At 39.5% G+C, this 22471-nt stretch overlaps 1 protein-coding gene across 1 annotated transcript; it reads left to right on the top strand.

The window, feature by feature from the left end:
• Positions 1-3112: 3112 nt before the first annotated feature.
• LOC119197902 (lysophosphatidylcholine acyltransferase 1) lies at positions 3113-21435 on the top strand. Its single transcript, XM_037454596.2, has 14 exons — positions 3113-3553; positions 8252-8391; positions 9363-9577; positions 12336-12448; positions 12860-12920; positions 13381-13439; positions 14321-14355; positions 14852-14906; positions 15216-15298; positions 15554-15679; positions 16221-16374; positions 16851-16949; positions 17307-17448; positions 17699-21435. The coding sequence occupies exons 1-14, from the start codon at positions 3431-3433 to the stop codon at positions 17926-17928; spliced, it is 1635 nt and encodes a 544-aa protein (XP_037310493.2). The 5' UTR covers positions 3113-3430; the 3' UTR covers positions 17929-21435.
• The last annotated feature ends 1036 nt before the right edge of the window (positions 21436-22471 follow it).

The following is a 22471-nucleotide window of genomic DNA, read 5'->3' as shown; positions in this document are numbered from 1 at the left end:
ACATTAGTGTGGTGTGGAGCAGGCAGCAGTCCGTCAGTCACAGGGCCTCAGATGTTTGGCCTGAGGGGGTAGACTACAAAATCTGTCCATTCTCTTTCTCCTCCCTCTTCCTTCAGCTCATTCTGGATGCATTCGCAAATGCATTCTTGTCTTTTAAACTCTTCTTACTTTCTGCGCAGATCTGCTGTTTAATGTTCTCGTGCCATCTGTCTTCACCCGCATTCATTTTATTAAGACAAAGCATTCTGAGCTGATCATGAGCTGACTTTGCCAGGGTTAAGAAGCTGTCACAGTTTTGGATCTGTTTCTAAAGGCACATATACAGTAATGGAAGGCCTAGCCATCATTAACATACCCCTTTCGGAAATGGAAGTAGACATAATTATCCCCTGAATTATCCTGAAGGGATTCATTTTAGATCACATTTGATGATGGTCACCACAGTATTGTTGACAAAACCACATTAATACGTTCCTATTTGTCCCATTATTTGTTTTGCAATACTGATAGAAACGTATTTATATTATTTCCAGGTATTGAAACTTCCTTTTTTACTTTCAAACAGTTGGAAGGCATAGTAGTGACACCCAGTGTGAGTCACCACCTTGCACCTCACTCGCTCCAAATGAAAACAATGGAAAAAATGCTGTATATATGAAATGACCTGATACTTGTGTATTTCCAAAATGTCATATGGATTGATTCAACAGTGGCATTACAATTTTAATCAGCAGTGTAGAACCAGGTGTTAAAACACATGCGGCAGCCCTCCGGGCAATAAGAAATTGGACAAGGCACCAGGAAATTGTGTCTCCTCCAGAAACAAGTGTTTTGTGATTGTTTACCCCATGTCTTTAAATTGCATTTCTTCCTTTTTAATTCAAGCACAGCAGCTGTGGGATTGAGGGAGGGAAAGAGAGAGCGAAGGGGATGTTGGACGAATGGGGGAACCTTTTCATATATTTTTTTCCCCTTTTTCTATCCCTCCATCTTCTACAGTATTAATCGTGTTTCATGTGGTTTCTGTCAAATGCAAATGTCACAACCTGATATGGTCAGCCCAGAGGGCACTTTGACTACACGTTCCACAGCCAAATTAATGTATGGAGTCGGATGTTGTGTGTGTTTGTGTGTAAAATGTGCAAGATGCGTGTTCGAGCACATGTGTGCGTTTGACTGGCTGACCTTGACATACTTGCAATTACAAAATAAATTCAGCAAAAAAAATCATTGCTGAGAGGACAGTCAAGGCTGATACATGAAATACTTCCAAAATACAGCAGCTTTGTTCTCACCACATGCTTGAGTGGCTGTATAACATGTAGTCAGTCAATCGGTTTCTGAATGAGGGACTTAATAAACTGCTGCCCACTCCAGATTCAACTTGTAAGCAATAAATGGTTGTGGCCATGATACATTCTGATTTTTTTATTTTCCAGAAATGCATATTTCTCCAAAACATGGCAAGATTTTAAGTTATCCTCTTGAACTAAAGTATTCTTTTGTAGTAAGTTCAAAATTGGCCAATCCATAGCTTCAATCGAGAAAAAAATGTATAGTATTGATAAGAGTTTTAAGGCCCTCCTGTCTAAGAACGAAAACCTTTTCTCTTCACACATCATTTAATGAGAATTAAACTTTTTATGTTGTAAAAGGAAGTCTATAAACAGAATATGGTGAGTTTAAATCACTGAACACCAATCGCCATGAATGATTCTGGATATTTTTTCTGGACCCATAAACCGTATTGACACGGCCAATAAGGGGTTAGAATTCCCTGCTTTGACGGGAAGAAGAGGGAATGTTTTAACAAGCACACTGAACTTATGAAAGGAGATTTGTATTCTCCACAAGAGCATGTGAGTTCTACATGTGTTGTGTGTAAATTCCGAAAACACCGTCTGTGGTGTGAAGTAGTGACCACTAGAGGGGAGCATTTCATCAAAGATGAAGACCTATTCAATTGAAACAGGACACTATTCTCTGTCCCCTTTTAAGATCAGGTTAGTTTTCTTTCATTATATTTGTAGTGCCAGATCACAACCAAAGTCATTTATGGTTACCTTTCCTATAGAAGACTATACCTTGCTCTGACTAACTAGACTGTTAGTTTAAGTTGTTTATCTTATTTATACAATGGAATGGCATTTTTGTCTCTACCTGGTCGGCGTTTACAATTCTCCTTCACTCTCCCACCCTGAGATGCACTTAGGCAAATCTTGTCATAGCCGTGACTGTCCAATAATAAACACCAACTTACATGACTGTCACACTTCTGATGACTCTTATTCTGACAGCAATTAGTCTGCTCATTATTTTTGTTTGCCACAAAGAAGGTGGTTTTGTCTTCTCATTAGTAGCTTTAGATTGTTGGATGGAGGGATGTAGTAATAGATGCATAATTGTATTTACTGTGCATTTGTCCGCAAATACAAAACAATTTCATTCTAGAAATGGTTACAGACTGCAACAAAGTGTGGCTCATGTTGTTCACACTTTTGCAAGTGAGTGTATGTGTCACCATGGCAAAATATGGTCCTGCAAACACTTACAGTAGCAGGAAATAACACAAAACGGGTTCTGAGTACAAGCCATGGTGTTTATATATATCTGTGGATGTGTCTGTGGACATCTGTTGTCACACTGAAAGCATCAGGGACAGCCCTGATGCTGTCAGTGTGCAAGATGCTGTTATGAAGCGTTTTGTTGAGATCAAAATAAAGGCTGAGATTGGAGATCTCCACAGCACCCAAACTCATGTTTTTTATTTGTATTTCTTCAATTGGGTTTGCAATGACTGTAAATGTGTTTGTTGTGTTGCTTTTGTTGTGTCTAAACATATCTAAAGTTCAGCATTTTGCATTTGCAGGAATGATTATGGTAAACATCAAATAAATAGAGGGTGTGTTAATCAAAATGTTTTCATTTAGGGGCTCTCGTTTTTGCATATGCGAGCCTAATTTGCACATTACACGTGTCACATGTTGTCCATGCGTATTTATTTTTGAAAATATATCAAATACATGCTGCATGTAATAAATTAAGATGTTCTAAACACCTATGAATGCAGCATCTTCCAGGCACCGTGATATGGATACGAGGACGCGCTGCGCATGCGCTCTGTCAAAAGAGCAGAATTGTGGCCGCGTTAGCATCTACAGCTAGCGCGCTGATTGGGGAACGCGGTGTGGAGGAAGGCGCTCCGCGCACTGTAGGCAGAAATATATCGGCGACTTCAGATATCCCCGGCTAATCCTTGAGCTAACCATTATCCCTCCATGCTTTCCGGGAGAAGCAGATAACCCTGCACTGCCACCTCAATTAGCCACCGTGCCAGACGGATAGGGGAAACTGCGTGTTTTAGCGCGAGGGGACCCTTTCGGGTGGAATCTTGTTTCTTTAGCCGCGACCAACGTGACCTCGTGTAATAATGAGGTTACCGAGTAACAGACAGTGTGCCATGGAGGGAGACGGAAAGAAGATGGACCAAGCGCCCCCGTTCAGAAACCCTTTCGTGCACGTCTTGAAATTCACCCCCTTGGAAAAGGCAAAGGTAACGTAAACGCTAATGTCAGTTTGAAGCCAGATGACTTCCTCCACAGCTAACGTCATGTCAACATGCGGTTTCGATACTTTGTGGGACATTAACACTCGCGTGTCACCTGGGGAATGTCACCGTCATTTAACTTGGCAGGTTCCCCTAAATTGCAGCTAGCCAGTGGAGCTAATCTTAGCTAGCCTGCTAACAGTAGCCACATAACGTGTTGCTTTCTCCCTCCTGTCTTATTGGGATGCTGCCGTTTCTAAAATAAAGCCTGAGTTTTTAAAATAAAATAAAAAACGTCACTATGACCGTTTAGCTATCGTGTACAGTACCGGGCTGCATGGCACGCTTGAGTAAACGGCTTTAAAATCAACGCCTGTCGCCACAGGAATCCGCTAACAAACCATCGGCATATCGGATCGCTATTTGCGTCTGGCCGCATGTCGAGGACGGGCCTAGCTTGTTGCTCTGCTATCAGGGACCAGCTTGTTGTCAAATACACTTTACTACGATTTAGGGATAGTTTGAATATTCCGTTTGGTGGTTTTATTATTAGCAACACTTGTGAATTTGGAGGGATACAAATGGGAGGGAAAAAAAACTGACCGTCATCTTACATTTTTCTCCCCATCTGAAAGTTATTGCTCATTTTATAAGACATGTTGAAGTCCACAGGCTTTTTCATTATTTCCTTGATTTAGGTTGTTACAATTTTCAGCCATCTGCCCATACTGTGTTCGTGAGCATTACATTATCTTGCTTTTATAAACTGGGTCTGTTTAGAAATAGGAAGCCACACTTTTTGCTCAGCTCACTTGATCTGTTTATTAGGGAAAGGCAACATAGGGATTGGGAGCCAGCTTTTTGTTTGTTTGCATGAGAGCTGTGTCCACCCTTAACATTATCGTGTTTTATTATATAGTACGTTAACATCAGAGAAAATGAACTAAAAACATGTATATTTGCTTTATGATTTGAGTGCATTGTTCTTTTACTTTTATCACCCGTAGCTCTAAAGCAAGGAAACACATTTATTAAGTCTTTGGTAAATCAGTTTCCTTTTCCTTTAAATATCCCTAATTTGGAATTGTCAGCTTTCCAAGGTTAATCTTCCATCATTAAATAGAACAGAGCAGTAGTTCCTAGAGTAAACTGTTAAGGATTCAGGGTGTGACATTGAGACACAGGTCTATGGTATCCTCAGTAACAGACTTCAACCCAATGTTACAGCCTCAGTTTTATGAATGGCCCTAAACTGGCATAGCAGGCATAAGGGAGCATCTTGTTATAAGTAAGAATAGTGAACTACAAAAGTTGACGCACCCACTCTTTTTTTTTTTTCCCATCTCACTGTTTTGACAGCGAATGAAGGGCTTAAGAGGAAGTGAATCAAAGCCACCCGATTAGACGGGTTTCTGGTTTAACGAAGTTATCGACAGAGGGCTTCACTGACTTTATGTATTCACACCAATTACATGCTTGTAGGGATGTGAAGGCGTGTTCAGCTTGCTTTCTCATTAGATATGCAGATTTGAGTTACAATTGCAGACGTTTCCTTTTGATGACTGAACAAAACATGAGACGCAACTCCCTTGTCTCCTAAAGTGTAATTTAAGTCATATTCTTGGTTACGAACCTCTTTCTAGCAGTATGCTTGAACGTGTTATTGTAACTATACATTGAATATACTTAAAATAGATTTCTTGTTTACATCAAGTGCTTAATCCAAAGAGACATGGAAATAAGAGTCTTCCTTCTGATGTAACTGAGTAGAACTGTTTTCAGCATGTTGTGCTGGTCTCTGTGCACCCGAAGCAACCTTAAAAGGTTGCAATCTGAACTGAAACATGGAAGTTATGAGCAGGAAGTGAAAGCGCTATCTACCATTTGACTAGGTAACAGATAGGTAAACCCACAGAGTGCTTTTATAGCGTGCCAAAAAAAATGTTTTGCTGTTACTTTTTATTTGCAAAATTACTGTACTATGTCACAATCACAAAATGGTATGAGATAAACTTACTATTTGCATCATTGAGTCAAAAATGTTATTGTTTATTCTCTAACCCTAAAAGGTTTAATGGTTATACATTAACATTTGCATTTTGTAAACTGGAAGCTCATACTACCAGTACAACAATTATAGGGTGATTTGTTTATTTGTCCTCCAACTTCCTGTTCCATTATCAATTTAGTCAAAAGTTAAAGAAAAGAAGGATAACTGGCTATCCGGTACATGAATGACTATATGCTGAGAAAAAGCAACTCCTTTTGCTCAGAAATAGCTGTTTAGTTTAGACTCGTATTGATGGTTAAAATGCAGCCATTCAGCATCTATTTCAATGCACAGATAATATCAGCAAATCCATAACATCTGGTTCACAGTTAAATGCAATTTTTCTTTGTGTTTTTTTTGTACTGCTGTCTGGCTACCCTGTTGACAACTTGTGATTTTAACAACAATAAAAGTAATTTGTTTTTTAAATTGACAGAATTCTTAAAATGTTGGCTCTGCTTTGCAGCTGTTGTACAGTTCCAATTTTGCATGATTCAAGATAAATGTTTTTACATTTACTCTTAAGACTGTTTCTAGCCTTATTGCATACATTTAATGATGCCTTGTAGAATGGCTTAATTACTCCAGCTTCTTTCACTTTGGCATTCCCTCTTTATTTTAATTCCAAGTGACATACTCAAAGATTTATTCAGACCCAAAGCATGAAAATGCTTTGGGTCTGAATAAATCTTTTAACAAATGCATTATACAGTGGCTCTCAAGCAGTCCCGGTGAAGGCCATTTCATATATAAAGTGCCTTTTCGAGCCCCCCCCTTTTTTTTTGTTTTGTTGCAAAAGTGGATACTTCACATTTGTATAATGTGTGGTAGACCTGTATAATCGATCAATACATCTTAAGAGGATCTTGGGAAAGGTTAACAGTTTGGAGGCCTATGAAAAGAGAATCTATGGTGGTCTCTCGCCAAATTACCAAATTAAGAATAGTTTGTAATGTAATTATCTCATAAAACAAAACGCATCTAGATCAAACCGTCTTGACGTAGACTCGATTATTTTACAGACCAGGGTTATGTTTTGTGGTTAGAAATATGTGGATAAAGGGTTGCTGTAAGGCGACATCCACACTTATGTATTCGTCATCCACTCGGGCACTTTAGCATTGTTTGGGAAATGATTCACGTTCATAATATGGAGCCTGAAAACAGAAATTACGTGCCTGGCAATGTATGAAGGCTATGTGGGTGTAAGCAGAAAACCGTAAATACGACCGTATTTTAGTAGTCTTGGGAAATAAAAGCAGCCGTGCTCAATAATTAGAATCTTCCATTAAATACTTTCTCTGTAAACTTAAGGAGACTTTTTTTGTTTATGGAAATTTTCAGAAGTTTTAATTTTTCAAACAACCCTGCATCTCTATCTATCTCTCTCTCTCTTTCGTACATATCAAATCGTCAAGGCTGTTGGTGTTTGTTTTCTTCCGGTGATGTGAGATTGGGTGACGAACCAGAGCAGGACACGCTGTCCCAGTCAAGTAGCCGACATGGGTGTCTACGTTATCATTTTAAAATGTCTCCGGTTATGTTGTTCACGCGATGAGGAATATCAGGGCTTTTTTTTACATATTAAACGTGTCCGTCCCTCAGGAGCATTTTTCATTAAGTTTTTCTGTGCTTTAAAACTCCGGCCTTGTGTGGCTGTTCAATATTAATGTAGCAAAAGATGTGCCTTAATTGAAACGTAGTAGTGTGGACACGGCATGCAACTGTCTACCCTTCAACGGATCTAACAATAAGCACATCGTGGAGAAGTTTAACAAGATGGCTTTATATGTATTGATCTAAAATTGACCATAGCGTCAGACAACTACTCTCGAGGAATAATCGAGGCAGAAAGGCTCTATGCTGCCCAGTAGTAGTGGTTGCTATCAAGACAACTATTGACATAAGATAAGCTCTGCAATCAGGGAGTCGTATACAAAAGCTGTAAACAGTTCCCAATTCACCAAACCAAGGTTTTGTTTGAGCCTTTTAAGAATGTTGAACAAATGTTTTTATCTATTATTTGTATACTTAGATGGTATAAGGGCCATATTTATACCGAAGAGTTTGTCAGCATCTGATTAAAATTGTCTAGCACCACCCCTGCCACATGCCTGCTGCCCCCTGAGAAAAAGCCTCTCGGCTTCATTACATAATGGTAGATAAACTACATATACTTTAGTTTTTCGGTACAATAGATGCTTATAGTTACATGCTTATAGTTAGAGTCGGTGGGCTTTCTTGTGTCGTGCTTTGCTAAAGATGTAATGAAATCACCTCTCCCGGGATATGCTAGGAAGATAGGCTGCATACTGATTGCAGTAGTGGTTGCTATCAAGACAAATATTGACCAAAGATAAGTGCTGCAATCAGGAATGCGATGCAATCTTCCCCTCCTTTTGAAAAAACAAAAAATTGTAAACACACAAGTGTATTTTTAGAAGTGTATGTTTTTCTGGGTACACAGTTAATACTTTGCATTAGAAACCATTCATTTTGAGACAAATAACGTTATTGAGTTAAATCAACAACATCTTAATACTGCATTGACTAACGTCAAAGTAGGACTGTAACGGCGCCAAGATGACGGATAAACATATGTATTGTTTAAGTTGTTTCATTAACCCTTTTCTCCTTTACTTAATGTCTTGCAGATTGCATTAATGACAGTCACACTGTTCCCCATCCGGCTACTCATAGCTGCATTCATGATGCTGCTGGCTTGGCCGTTTGCCTTCCTGGCTACGGTGGGGCGCTCAGAGACCAGCGTGGAACCCCAGTGCCTCTGGAGGAGGTAAGTGCTTTTTTATTTATTTGTCTGGATATGCAATGAGTATCTTTCATCCGCTGTAGGAATATTTCTCTTTGTGTCATTCACACGTTGATTGTAAAAATGCACCCCTGACAAGGGGCTGCTAATGTTTCTATCATGTTGTATTCTCTGTAATTCTTTAGCTTTTATCATTCCCTCGTTCGACTTTCTGTTCTACTCTTCTGCTCTATACGGCCTGGTTGTGTAATAGTCTGTCAAAGAAACTGCACTATATAGAACAGATGTTCTTAAATCCTTTGCCCAAACAAAAGACAAAAATAACACCCTCAGAATGTAGTGAACATTCAGTTGAGATGTCATAATGTTATTTTAAATGACAAAGTGGGTTTTATGGGTGAGAGGTAGAGGGAGGAGAAATACAGGTGCTTAGCAAAATGACTAGGAGTGGGTCGTATTAAACATTTAAATATATGTCCAGTTGGGCTCAAGCATGCAAACCAGTTGTAAGTTGTAGTCTATTTTTGTCCTATTCACTTTTGCATATTCTTTGTTTACAAATTCCAAATGGTTCTTTAAAAAAATAAGAAATTCTAGCGGTGATTATCTGGCCTATTTTAGTGCTGACGGCAGCTACTTAATTACATTCCTAGCAAGTCCTATAGCCTGTCCAGGATGTCATTTGGTTGACATTGAGTAGTTTTTAGCTGAAGAATTAAGTCGCGGTGAATGAGAAGAGTCCAGCGGGATATAAGCAGAACCGAGTCAATGGGGTAACTGCACTAATTCTCCAAAGCAGGGGTTCAAACCTTTTTTCCTTAGTGTTAAAATGCATTGTTTCCACTCAGTGAGTCATTACACATTTATTTGATGAAAACTGACCCCATCTATAATCTTCTATTTAAGAGAGATTGTGGCATCTAAAATAGTGTTTGAGGATTAATACCCATCTGCAGATGAAAAGTGCACCTCACAGATGCATTGTCTTGTTCCAGACTAGTGGACATAACTCTGAAGATCATCATGCGGGTCATGTGGTTTGCGGGTGGTTTCCATTGGATGACTGTGAAAGGGCGAAGGGCAATGCCAGCGGAAGCACCCATCCTCACCCTGGCCCCCCACTCGTCCTACTTTGATGCCATCCCAGTCACAATGACAATGGCTTCTATTGTCATGAAGGCTGAGAGCAAGGATATACCTCTCTGGGGCAGTAAGTAACACATGCATAACATATAATATTACTGTTATTATCTGTATGACCTACATTGTCCGAAAGATATTGTTTAAAGAAAAACGATATGAAAAAGCAGAAATGTAATACACACTAGGACGGGGAAAAGAAAATAACTTTCTAAGACTAACATTTAAATACCATAGAACTAATAATCATAGACATAATAAAACATCTTGGCCCATTCCTTTCTTTTATTTGAGATTCTTGGTCACAGCCTGAACCAGAAATGGCCTACAGTTGCAGATCCTATTAACAAGCTTGCAGGTTCAGTTACGTTTTGTAGTTGCCAAGTAAGACATTTGTTCTTGTACCCCTGGCAAAAGGAAGGGCACTGAAAGGCCTACGTGTTTGTTATTTGAGCCTTCCTTTCTCATCCTACTCTTCCTTCAAAGTCAGTAATTGTCCACCATGTTACCTTCTGGCAGAGTGTACTGTGCCAAGTCACAGCGGTTTTGCTTGTATTACAGCATTAAAACCATATTTGCTTATTGTCTGTTTTGCAAAGAAGATATCATTTAATATAATTAAATAATTTGTCAAAAGGTTTAGTTTGACTATGTCAACTGGCCTTGCAGTAGGAACTTGCCGCCAGGCCAGTCAAGGGAAATTAGCATTAACAATTAACATTAAGCAATTACCAATAGGCATTAAGACCTGATCAGCCACAGTGACGTGTGTAGGGTGTCTCTCAGGGTACCAGCTTGAGTCCTAATCCCTTCCCTTTGGCAGATGGCTTACAGTTGGAATAAATGTCTTTCATGTCCTAACTGTCTTACTTCCTTCATTTTAGGGCTGCAACAATTATTTTGGTCGGTCAATTATTTTTTTGGATAAAAAAAACAGCATTAAAAAGCTTTCATTTCCAACCCTTTATTCTAAAACAGAAATACAAATTCACATTGCAAAAATACTTCATAAAGTACAGGTTGCTCCTTGAACATAATCATTTACAAAATAAAAAATACATATCAGAAAAATTAACAGGATGTGTTTTGACATCAGAACTTGTTCTCTATACTACACTCACAGACGCACACTCAGACATACTCGCACGCACACCCCCATGTTCACTTATCTGTGGCTCACCGTGTGTCTCCCTTTAAAGGCATAACATCAACTACCGTATAACCTGCAGTATATGCGCAAGTGCACTCGACTACCGTATTTGACAGCATTAAAAAGCATTAAACACATACAAATATATTTGTCAACAATAACCAAAATTGGACAAAGCACAAAATATATACAAGAAAACAGGTTGAAAAATGAATGGTCCAGAAAAGATGAGTAAATTTGTGTCTTTAGTCTTGCTAACTGCTTTACTGCTGTTATTAGCGTGCTAACACTAGCTTGATCAGCTGGATGAAGTGTAAACAACAGCAGCAGCATCACAGCTGCTGGAGGCTCCTTGCGTTCCTCACGTCAAAATGGGACAACGTGGTGCTCCTGTCCAATGTTACGTTGACTTTGCCATTGACACACTTTTTTAGTTTATTCAATGTGAAATGCTCCCACACCTTGGACGACTTGACTCAAACGGAGGTCTTTGCCTGTGTCATGTGACTCACAACAATTGCCAGCGCTGCTGGCTGCTCTTTCCTCTACGTTGGCTCGCATCTCCGCAACCCATTGAGTGACGTAATAACTGCGACACAACCAATCAATAATGAATTTTGTTTAATAATACTAATTAATTAAATAATTATTCCTTATTAAATTTGACTTCTAGAATCAAAACTTTTGCTCATGTGCATTGAATATTCAAACTCCGCACTAGAGACACTCTCAATCTTTGCCCTGCAAATTGTATACTATGCAAATATATGCAAACCAGATTTTCCTCTTCTGGTGCATGGACATTGTGTTCATTGTATCACTCTGTCCCACCATTTGAGAAGTTGTTTTTTTTGCTTGAATACAGTCACATGGCTGGAAATAGGCTAGAGTGGTGTCACTCAAATGCACAGATGCGGTATCGTGGTTTGTTTGCTAATGCATGTTTTAGGTGATGGTGTCTTTGTTTGTCAAGTAGTCCTTCTGAGGCAAATACAGTTTGTCTAGGTACTAACATTATACCACAAAATATGCACGGCATTAACAAGGCGGAAGTTTTGGTCAAGTGTCTTAAGATATTAATATATTGATTTATATTTAAACAACTGCAGTGACCACAGACCACTTCCTTTTTAGTCAAAGTTTAAAATGCTTTAAAGAGTTAAGGTCCTCAAGTTGTGTCTTGGCCTGCGGTTCAGTGAGGACCAAGGACAGAAGGTTTAACAGATTTGTTTACCAACTTCTGTGCTTATTCCCAAGTGTACATTACTGCTTTTCAAAAATAACAACTTGCAGCATAAAAAGATGGGGGGATTTCTCTGGAAGGTTCTCATAGATAGAAAATATAAATTGAACCCAACCACAGAGAAAGTGTTTGAAAATAGCTTCATCCAAATTGTAGTCGCTGCACAAGACAAAAAGAGCTCATGTAATTTGGAGGTACTTCGGTCACCTCTTAAAAATTGTTCAAAAGTTAAATGCGGCTCGGTACAAGGTGGCGGTTTCGGACCCCTAAGTTAAAAGGTCTGACTGAGTTTTTGCAAATTAATTTTAGAACTACTAAAAAAGTTTTCTCGATACCTCAAGTGACGTAATAAATGCAGCTTTAGTTACTATGTTGTTAAATAAATAAAGATTAAATGTTTTTGCATTGATTTTCCTTCTGCTTTCTCTCTTCCAGCTTTGATTAAGTTCATCAGGCCAGTGTTTGTTTCGCGGTCAGACCAGGACTCCAGGAAGAAGACTGTGGAGGAGATCAAACGCAGAGCCCATTCAGGAGGGGAGTGGCCTCAGGTGAAGAGACAGAGAATTATATGTAAACATCCACAGGACAGCCACAGAGTTGAACATGAATAGACTTTATTAAAAAAAAAACATTACCAATGCGCAAACAGTATACAAATATTGTCCATTAAAATTGATTTACTTTTATAAATTCAAGAAAATTTAAAAACTAGTATTTACAAATACTAATTAAAAATTGATGTTTGTCGGGTGTGGTCCACATAATGCTTGAAAAAGACTTGAACATCCCTGAAAAGGACTAAGCAAGAGACAGCTGACAAATGGACATTGTTCCACTGCACATCTGACTGCATCATGCAAAATAATGCAAGCTCATGCACACTTATGCTTAGTTCCATTCTGTTAAGGATACAGCTACTGATTTTTAAAAATTTGCCAATCATTCCTTCTTTCTTACAGATAATGATTTTTCCAGAGGGAACGTGCACTAACAGATCCTGCCTAATCACATTTAAGCCAGGTAAGGCTCTCCCATTATCATTTCATTCAGATTTCTTCTCTTTTTCTGTTAAAGTCTTGCTTCCAGCTTGCTAGCATGCACTGACTGTTCCTCCTCGGCAAAGTAGGAATATGTTGTTATGAATAAGACTACACATTCATTTTACATCCCATTTAGCTTTATGTGGGGTAGTATAATCACGCAATTATTGAGAATTGAATTATGATTGATGATAGAATTAGAAAACCCCTCCCTTACCGTTGATGGATTTTCTGTCACGTACAGCTCACATAGGATGTATACATTTCAAAAGAAAAGGTTTAGTCATTGGCTGTAACCACCATGTTTAAGTGCATTTGCATATCTTTTTTATTACAGAAAGATTTCATCAATCTTCTCAAATATACATTTAATATTAAGTGCACTTTTTTAATGATGAAATGTCAAATTGAATTAATCCTGTCTTTTTTCACTCCTAAAGGGGCCTTCATCCCAGCTGTCCCAGTACAGCCTGTAGTGATTCGTTACCCTAATAAACTGGTGAGATTACCAGATACTTTTTTACATTGCATGTCATTGTTTGCTTCTGCTAAGGCGCTGAATCCCATAAATTGCACCCCTTTTAAAAGCGTAATTCGTGCCGTCAGATGGGCAGCTGTGGCTCAGAAGGTAGAGTGATCAATCCTCTAACTGGAAGGTCCACGGTTTGATCCCTGGCTTCCACTTGTGTGTCCTTGGGGAAGAGACAGGTGGCACTTTGTATGGCAGCCTCTGCCATCATGAACATGTGTAAATGTTAGCATGTAGTGGGAAGCATTTCTTCATTACCATCAAAGTATCACTAAAATTGTTTGTGTGGTGCTTTGCCCATGACTACCCTGTGCTGGCTCACCTGCAGTGCTGCATATATGAGGTGGCCTTGTAAAAAAGTAATATTGTAGTTGAGTATAATAGCGCATTTTGTTAAAGTTGTATGAGAACCATTCAGTGAAGTGTACACATGCACTTTCTGATCAAGTGCATTTCTCAGGCATGTTTGTGTGGCTGTGGGAACCTAACCAAGGACATTGTGAGAAGGAGATTCTATTGGGATCTTATAAATCAAGCAAAATGGTTTCTGCTTTACGGTCAGTTGCAGAAACCACAAATGGTTGCAGAACTTTAGTGATGCCAGTCCTGAAGCTCTGGTTTGGATATTGAAATCAATAGCTACACGGTCGACACACGTGAACTTGTATGTTTTTGCAAAAAAACAAATCCAAATCACGGTTTGCATGCACACAAAAATCCAGTATTCAACAATGGAAATTGTAAAGTAGATCTGTTAACACAAGTACATTTTCTGTTATGGAAAACAAAAAATGCATCTTAAATATTTTGAATATTTGCTTTTTAATGTATATTTCTTTAAATGACTGCAGGACTCGATCACGTGGACTTGGCAAGGACCTGGAGCGTAAGTACACATTTTCTTTTATGGGGTGACTTTTCTTTTTTTACTAATAATTATGGCTGGAGGCAAGAGACTGCCCTAATTATCAGTCTCTGTAGCATCCTCAGAATACTATGTCCTGCTCTGGTTTGATATCCATAATTATGGTGGCTCTTTGTATGCAGTTTACCGGAGCAGGGTTATACATTTTAAAGTTTTAAAGGACCCATCCATCGTATGCCCATTTTACCACAAGTTGGCTTCTGGGAGTCTTAGTGAAATGTCTGTAACATACTGGTAAAAAAAAACACAAGGATCATTTAAAACGGCACCACTTTTACCCTGTCTGAAACAGCCCTCCACAGAGTGACCTGTTTTGAGTGCCTGTTCGTTTAAAACGAGTCAGCATTGTATGTTTTTAACGTTACATCATTTTCCCCATGAACATGAGCCCTAATCAAAGCGCTTTTTTTCTGTATATGCGTAATATTGTTGATGACAATGTCTTGTTGTTTTCTAGGTTTGAGATTTTGTGGCTGACACTCTGCCAGTTGCACAATGAGTTTGTTGTTGAGGTAGGTTAAACTCTCTCTCCATACCTTACTTAATATTGTCGCTTTAGATCATGACATATTTAGTTAAATTGCAAAGTATGTTGCTGCTCGGTACCGGTGCTACAGACTTTCTCTTTCCCTGTTTCATGATTAGTGAATTGAATGCAAGGAAATATATTATATTTTATACATGTATATATTTTCATTTGTCCCTAATAAGTGGGATATTTCTTTTAGTGATTGTCTATAGATACTAAACTGTCAATACAATAATAAAACATTGTTATATTGGAGATTTTGACAATTAATCATTGACATTTCCCTCTGCAGTTCCTTCCCATTTACACACCATCAGAGGAGGAGAAAAATAACCCAGCTCTCTTTGCAATCAACGTGAGACGTGTCATGGCTAAGTGAGTTAGTTGTTCAAATGATGGCGGTTGCACATATTTGTCTACACAAATAGAGACGAGCACACAATCCACACAGACATAAACATTGTGAAGAGGAGCAACCATTGGAGTGAAATGGCTTCATATCGAACTGATCAGATGCTGCTTTCAGAAGTTTTTTCCATCAGCCAACATCAAACCCCCTACATTGGCCTTTGCGGACCTTCCGCTGCATTGATTTGCACATACCGATGTCCTGTCATTGTTTCCTCTCAGAGCCCTTGGGGTACCAATCACAGATTATTCATTTGAAGACTGCCAGCTGGCCATGGCAGATGGCCAACTGAGACTGCCTGTCGACACCTGTCTGCTGGAGTTTGCCAAGCTCGTCAGGAGACTGGGGTGAGTCACTCGGGCCTTCCAATGCAATGCTGCCATCACAGATGACCAAGTAAAGGGTTAAGAGGTGAGACCGTGGCAAAACACTCATCAAACGCAATAGCCAGCGAGAGTTAATTTGTGCAGGAACGGTTTGGACTCCAAAAAGGATTTTGTCCATGTAGCAGCTTGATTTACTTCACTTTTTGGTTCAGATACCTGCATAGTTTAAGATCTGGAGGGAGATTGTGTCCACACATTCTGGGTGAAACTCCTCTCTGGCAAGTGGAAGGCAGCATCTGGCAGCGCTAGGTGCATTAGTGGAGTCACGTGACCGTCTTCTCCCTCCCCGGTCCAACGCTTGGCTTTGACAAGGACCTCTCACAGCGGACCCGAGAGGACGTGTAGACGTTTTGTCCCAAATACAGAAAACATCCGAATGGACTGCAGCGCTACAAGCTACAGTTTGAGACATGTCATCCTTAAAAAGAACAGGGCAGAGTGTTTGCTCTACAGAACCTATTGTTTTTATGTTACATATATCTTGTTCCCCTTGCTCTCTCAGGCTTAAACCCCGCAACACTGAGAAGGTTTTGCAAGATTATGGGAACAAAGCCAGGAAGCTGGAAGGTCAGAAGCTGGACCTGGACGACTTTGCTCAGTTCCTGGATGTTCCCGTTTCGGAGATGTTGCGGGACATGTTTGCTCTTTTTGATGAGGTGACAACTGAGAGGAATTTTCAATCACGTCCATGATAATTCTTCAGTCTTAAGTGTCATGAGCAAACACCCTTTGCATTTTTTCACTTTCATCACCTACTTGCATTCACTGAAAATGTCAAATTGAAATACAGTGATTACATTTAAATTACTGGTCAAAACCAACAATACATACTTCAATTTATGGCCGAAGGAAGTTCGAGCAGTCGTTTGACAAAGTGCATCTGTAAAAATACTGCTAAGACGTGATGCGACGGTTCAATACAAGATCCATTTGAAACTAATCACAGCACCTTGTTTTGTACATTTGCATTTTAGTACCCAAACACATAATGGAGGCTTTATTGCCGCAGTGTGTTTTATGACCTAAACAACAATCACCCGCAGCTACTTCTGTGAAATGAATAGATAAGTAGCCTTGCTCATATCTTCTGTCTTTATCTTTTGTAACGTGTAGGTTTCTGTTGTTTTTTCAGCATGAAGATAACTGCATGGACATCAGAGAATACGTGATAGCCTTATCTGTCGTATGCAGACCTGCCAAAACTCTGGATACGATGAAATTGGCCTTCAAGGTATGTTCTGTTTCACAGACGTGGTTCTCTGTGCTTGCTTGGGATCAGCATATCATCTCCTCTGTTAAAATGCCACTAGCTGATGGTTGTCATGGATTTAGCATAACAAAGTAATTCTATTATTCTAGCATCCTGACAAGTTTAAACAAATTTTCCCCCACGTTCATGCTCAGCTCTGCATTTCATAACACCAGCTAAAACCTTCTTTTTAGTTATCTTTGGCAACCAATCTGTTTTTGTGACTGCACAGTTGAGTTCAGATTTGTTATTTAGAGAAACATCAATTACTTTGGAAAAGGGGTTTGCCTAAAGGCAAAGACATGACTCTTGCATTTCTCCCCATTGTATCTTCTCCAGATGTTTGAGGCAGAGGAGGACGGGGCCATCACACAGAAGGAGTTGGCAGTTATCTTGAAGACCGCTTTAGGAGTGACTCACCTCAGCGTGTCACAACTCTTTACCGCCATCGATCCTGAAGACACAGGGAAGATCACTTTTGGTAAGAGATGTAATTAAACTATCCCTGGTCACTGATACGTTTTTATTGAATCCTTGTTTTGAATGTTGCTTGGTCAGCATTCTTTTTCTTCTTTTTTTTAACTTTTTTTTTTTTACCTCACTCATGATGAGCAGTAGATTCGGCAACTATGCCTCTTTTTAATTTTAAATGTAGTCCATCTCTGGGCTTTATTTGGTCTGTTGCCTCATTTGGACTGTGCCTTTGGCGCCCCCATGTGGTCTTTTTACAGATAAGTTGAGATTCTTTGTGGAGCAACAGCCAGACTTTGCTGAGATCTACCTGTACGCAGAAAACGCTGGCCTCCAAGGCAGCTCCAGCCACTGTCACCAAACGAAGCCCAGCCTGTCTTCCCAGAACCTGCGAGGGACTGCCGCCACCAAAACGACCAACGGCATCTGCCCCGACTTCAGCCCCAAAGACCATGACGGCACAAATGATGGACTCAAGAAACTCAACTAAAATGGTTTGGGAATGAATTGGGAGAAACCCCTCTCCTGGCGAGAGGGGGCTATTTTTGGGGACAGAGGGAAATGATGTACTTGTAAGCTAGTAACTTGTTTGAACAGTAAGGGACTACAGTTCAGTAATCAAAACCACAAGTAGTAAAAACGTTTACCTTTTTTTTTTTTTTATTTGTATCGTGTCCATGTATTTCTTTTAAAATTATTTTCTCAGCAAGGATATCTTTTTTATTTGTAACTTATATCTGTATTCTCTCTTGAATGGTAGCTGCCTTTTTTAAAGTGCAGAATGCATGGGCTCATGTTATTGTGAGTGGTATTGAGGATTATTTGACTAAAGAAGGGCAGCCTGAGGGCACCAGTGACATTGTATGACTACTTGGAAGCTACGGTAGACGCATTCGAGGTGAACTCGGGTCTCAGAGTTGACACTCTAACTGCTATCAGCCTGTTAAATATACAGTGATATATTGGATTTAGCTCAGGGTTCAGTGACAAATGAAAAACTTGTATGATGTCATCATTTTTGACACTAGCCGGGTTATATGCATGTATTTTCTTCTTACAGTAAATCAGTACTTTTCTGCCTAGTAATTGGTCATTCACGTTTAACTCTTACATTTTCTTCAGGTTGGCAAATTTCAGTGTCTTTTTTTTATTGTCGCTGTTTCACAATGTGGACCAAAAATGCATTTGATGATCTAACGTCATCTGTCTCATTCGTACTGTCCTGTGGTGGGGTGGTGGTTACACAATGAAGGCCCATTGAAATCCTATTCGCTTAGTCGGTATTGTAAAGGCAAGGTCATATTACTTGTGTTTCTTTCTTACACTGATCCATTGAATCAATTCCTATCATCCGTCCAGAACTACCATCCAGGTAGGAAAAACGGCCTTTTACTCCATGTTTTTATTCTGATTTTCTTTTTTTTTTAATCAAGCCTCAATACCTGAGCATGTTATAGCTTTCAAGAGGCCAGTCTGGAAATGGAAATTATCCCTCTGTGGTAACATTTATGCCTTTTTTTTCCCCTTTCTAATTGTTATCTAATTGGCATATACACATTCCTAATTGCATGCGATAAAATACTTATTTTACAGACATACAGTCTGTTCCCACACAACGTGTTTATAATCACAGGGCCTTTGCTTTATTCATATTTAAGAACACACATTTGATCTCATCATGCATTGATTAGTCTTAATTTATTGGTATTTCACTGGAGTTATATATACTCATTCATCTGCTGACATTTTATCAATTGTCCAGTACTGTTATTATTTTTGTCATGTACATTTAAGAAATTATCTGTACAGTCAACCTCTGGCTGAATTAGCAGAGAAAATTCCATCCTATAATGCTCATTTCAATCACTTGCCAAAATGTCTTAGTCATCTTTGTCTCAAACACAGGCTACAACTTCTGGTAAAATATAGAGTGCTTCACACGGTCATTTTACAGGACAACTATTTCTTAAAGGGAACCCTCTCCAGAGCAGATTCAATAACGCATCAGAATGTTTGTAGTTAGTAATAGTTGGAGTTTGTGCGTTTGTGGAGGACTGTTTTTGCATTTTTGTGCTTTTCTGTAGTTTCATTATGTTTAGTGAGCCTCCAGTTCCCATCACATTCATGACCATGTATACTGTACAAACATCTCCATTATGGCTTATGGTGGAGTGATATTTCATATCTCTTAAGCTCAACATTTATGCTTTTGAAGAGTTCTGATATGTATTTTGAATATTCCAAATGCAGGACATTCTGTGAATTCTTGATATACATATGCGGTCGATTTTTATTTTCACTGCCATGACAAAAAGATCCGTGATCTTCTCTCTGCAGATTCTATTGATGGTGAAAAATAATCCTCATTTTCTTTTGTATAATAATGCAATTGTTTTGTGCTGTATTCCTCCAAATATTGAGTTTTATTGTTCTATCATTTTATAGTTGAGTGCTTAGAGACAAAAATACAGATTTCTTATGGAAACCGATAGCCTTGAATCTATAGAAGTTTTATGCTAAAAGAAAAAGAATGTAAAGACAATCGTGTCACTATCAGAAGCTCCTGAAAGCGCTGAGCTCCAGTGGACATTTTCCTTAAGAAATCCTGGCATTGAAATGAGTTCCGTGTGAGTGCGTCGGGCCTTGAGGTGAAACACCACATGACGGGCCGCACACACGTGACGGGCCGCACACACGTGACGGGCCGCACACACGTGACGGGCCGCACACACGTGACGGGCCGCACACACGTGACGGGCCGCACACACGTGACGGGCCGCACACACGTGACGGGCCGCACACACGTGACGGGCCGCACACACGTGCACTCGCGTATGTTGCATCACAATCTTGTAGTTTTTATTTTATTTTTTAATTGTATGTTTTGATGCTTGCACTTTAGATTCTTTACTCTTTTTGAACATTGCTGTTGAGCATGTTAAGTTTGTAGGTATATTATTGTAGCTCAATTTTGTCAATTTGTATTGCATTTGTACATCTGCTGCAATAATGAGAGCACAGAGGAACTTGGGGATCACCCATTGAGCGGCGCTGTTACTGACCCACGTTGGTTTTTGTACTTTAAGAAAGAGTTTAGTTTGTTTTACATTTAAACACTTTCAAGCCCCCCCTTTTCTGTCTTGTCTCAGGATTGTGGAAGTTTTGTAGCTTAAAACGACTTTGTAAATTTATCTCACTTGGCAACAGCGTACTGATGTGAATGCTTTAAACTGCACGGTGAAATGGATAAGTGTTAAATGTAGTCCTAGGTCATGTGCATTTATGGCGGGTGGTTAATTATACAGTTTACTCTACGAGGAGAACCAGGCTGTTTTTGTACATAGAGGCAGAAATCTGATTGTATAGAGTTGATCTGAGCCAGAATTAAATGTATTGAGCCACAGTTACCCCTCATGCAGTTTTGGTCATTTTAAACCAACGTTCCCATGTGTAGTTCTAAAGGAGGATATTATGTCATCAGCAAGTCCAATATGTACATGTGTGTGTGTATATATAACTATATATATTCAATATTAACTTGCATCGGGGCGCTATGGAAATACAGTCTGTTTTGATTTAAAAAAAATAGTTTTACTTATTTCCAACACCTCCGTAGAGGGGAGTGTATTTTTTTGTTTTACTTGCTATCAGTGGGATGAAATGTAAACCTGCAGGAGAGGAACTTGTACTTATGCTACTGCTGCCTGCTCCGATGGTCCAGCAGCGAGCCGAAGACGAAAGACTTGCTCTGACGAGGCGATGGTGTCTTTCTGATGGCTCACCGTCTGCATCAAGAACCTAAACTTTGTTTTCTCTGTCGCTTTATTTCCTGTATTTTTCTAAACTAAACAGGTTTTATTTTGTTAACTCATTTTGATGATGAAGAGTCATTACTGCAAGCTACTTTGAATCTGTCTATTCAGGACTGCTATGATATAACTTGTTAATGTGACTCTTGGATTGAATTAAAATAACAAAAAAAACGTATGTGAACAGACACTTTTGTCACTGGTGTGAAGGTGATTGTGTGTTGTGTTGCATGATGTAGAACTAGACGTGTGCTGTTAAACGGCAGCATGTTGGTATTCTGACTCTAAGCAGGATGGCCAGTAGGGAAGCTGTAGCTAAAAATACCTTTTTACCTTTTGTTAAACGGAAATATTGTTGTTTTATCGCCCCGGGTTACAGAATGTGTATTTTATATATATATATATATATGGTGGCTTCCCCTTTTTTACAACCCTCTTCACCCTATATATCTCTCTGGGTCTCAGCTGTTGCATTTATGAAAACAAGATGCTCTATTATGTTCACCTCTTACTTCCAGCTCGGCCCACATCGACCCGACCATTTGTTATGAGGCCCGGCGGTGATGCATTATTGTGTGGCTCGTGGTGGCGGCGGTGGCGTTGGTGTTAGGGGGTTAGTGGCCGATTGATCGCTGCAAAGCAAAAGTCATTTTCATCACGAGATTCATGAATCTGTCCGTGGGGTGCGAGCTGATTCGGTTATTTCAAAGACCTGGTTCTGTTTAGCTCAATTTAAAATGGGAGAGGTCCCGATGTCGGGGGGGGGGGAATAAGGGAGGGTGGTTTGATGTGTAGTTACAGGCAGGCACTTCAATGTATTATTGTCAGATCAGCAGTTCAAAGTTAACTTTGACGGGGTTTCGACAATTGAAAGTCCTGTTTATTGGATTTCATTTGCAAGATTTCAGTATTTTGTCTTTTTTTGTTCGGCGTTGACCTTCTGTTTGGACAGCGTGGAGCTCTGATGTTTCTGAAGAGCTTCTCTACACCAAGAAGCTTGTCAGACTTCCTTGCTCCTCACAGGAGTAGAATCACCCTTTCAGCTGGATTGAGTCATTGAAGCCTTGTGGCTTGTGTTTTATTATTTTCCCTTTATACTAGTTTGTAACAAATACTTAATCACGAACAAGCTTAAGATCCTGTTGATTTCTCACAAGGCGCATTATCCACTAACTTCCACCACATCTTGATGGAGCTGCGTGTATAATATTTAGAAAAAAACAG

The sequence above is a fragment of the Pungitius pungitius genome, chromosome 11, assembly GCF_949316345.1.
Source record: "Pungitius pungitius chromosome 11, fPunPun2.1, whole genome shotgun sequence".
Lineage (NCBI taxonomy): Eukaryota > Metazoa > Chordata > Actinopteri > Perciformes > Gasterosteidae > Pungitius > Pungitius pungitius.
The sequence above is the reverse complement of the archived record's forward strand: the minus strand, read 5'-3'. Positions and strand labels throughout refer to the sequence as shown.

Excerpts from the sequence above, each read along its gene's own strand:
- LOC119197902 (XM_037454596.2), top strand. The coding sequence starts at position 3,431 with ATGAGGTTACCGAGTAACAGACAGTGTGCCATGGAGGGAGACGGAAAG. Across the intron at positions 12,921-13,380 it reads CCTAATCACATTTAAGCCAG|GGGCCTTCATCCCAGCTGTC; the intron begins GTAAGGCTCTCC and ends TCACTCCTAAAG. Across the intron at positions 16,375-16,850 it reads TGTTTGCTCTTTTTGATGAG|CATGAAGATAACTGCATGGA; the intron begins GTGACAACTGAG and ends TTGTTTTTTCAG.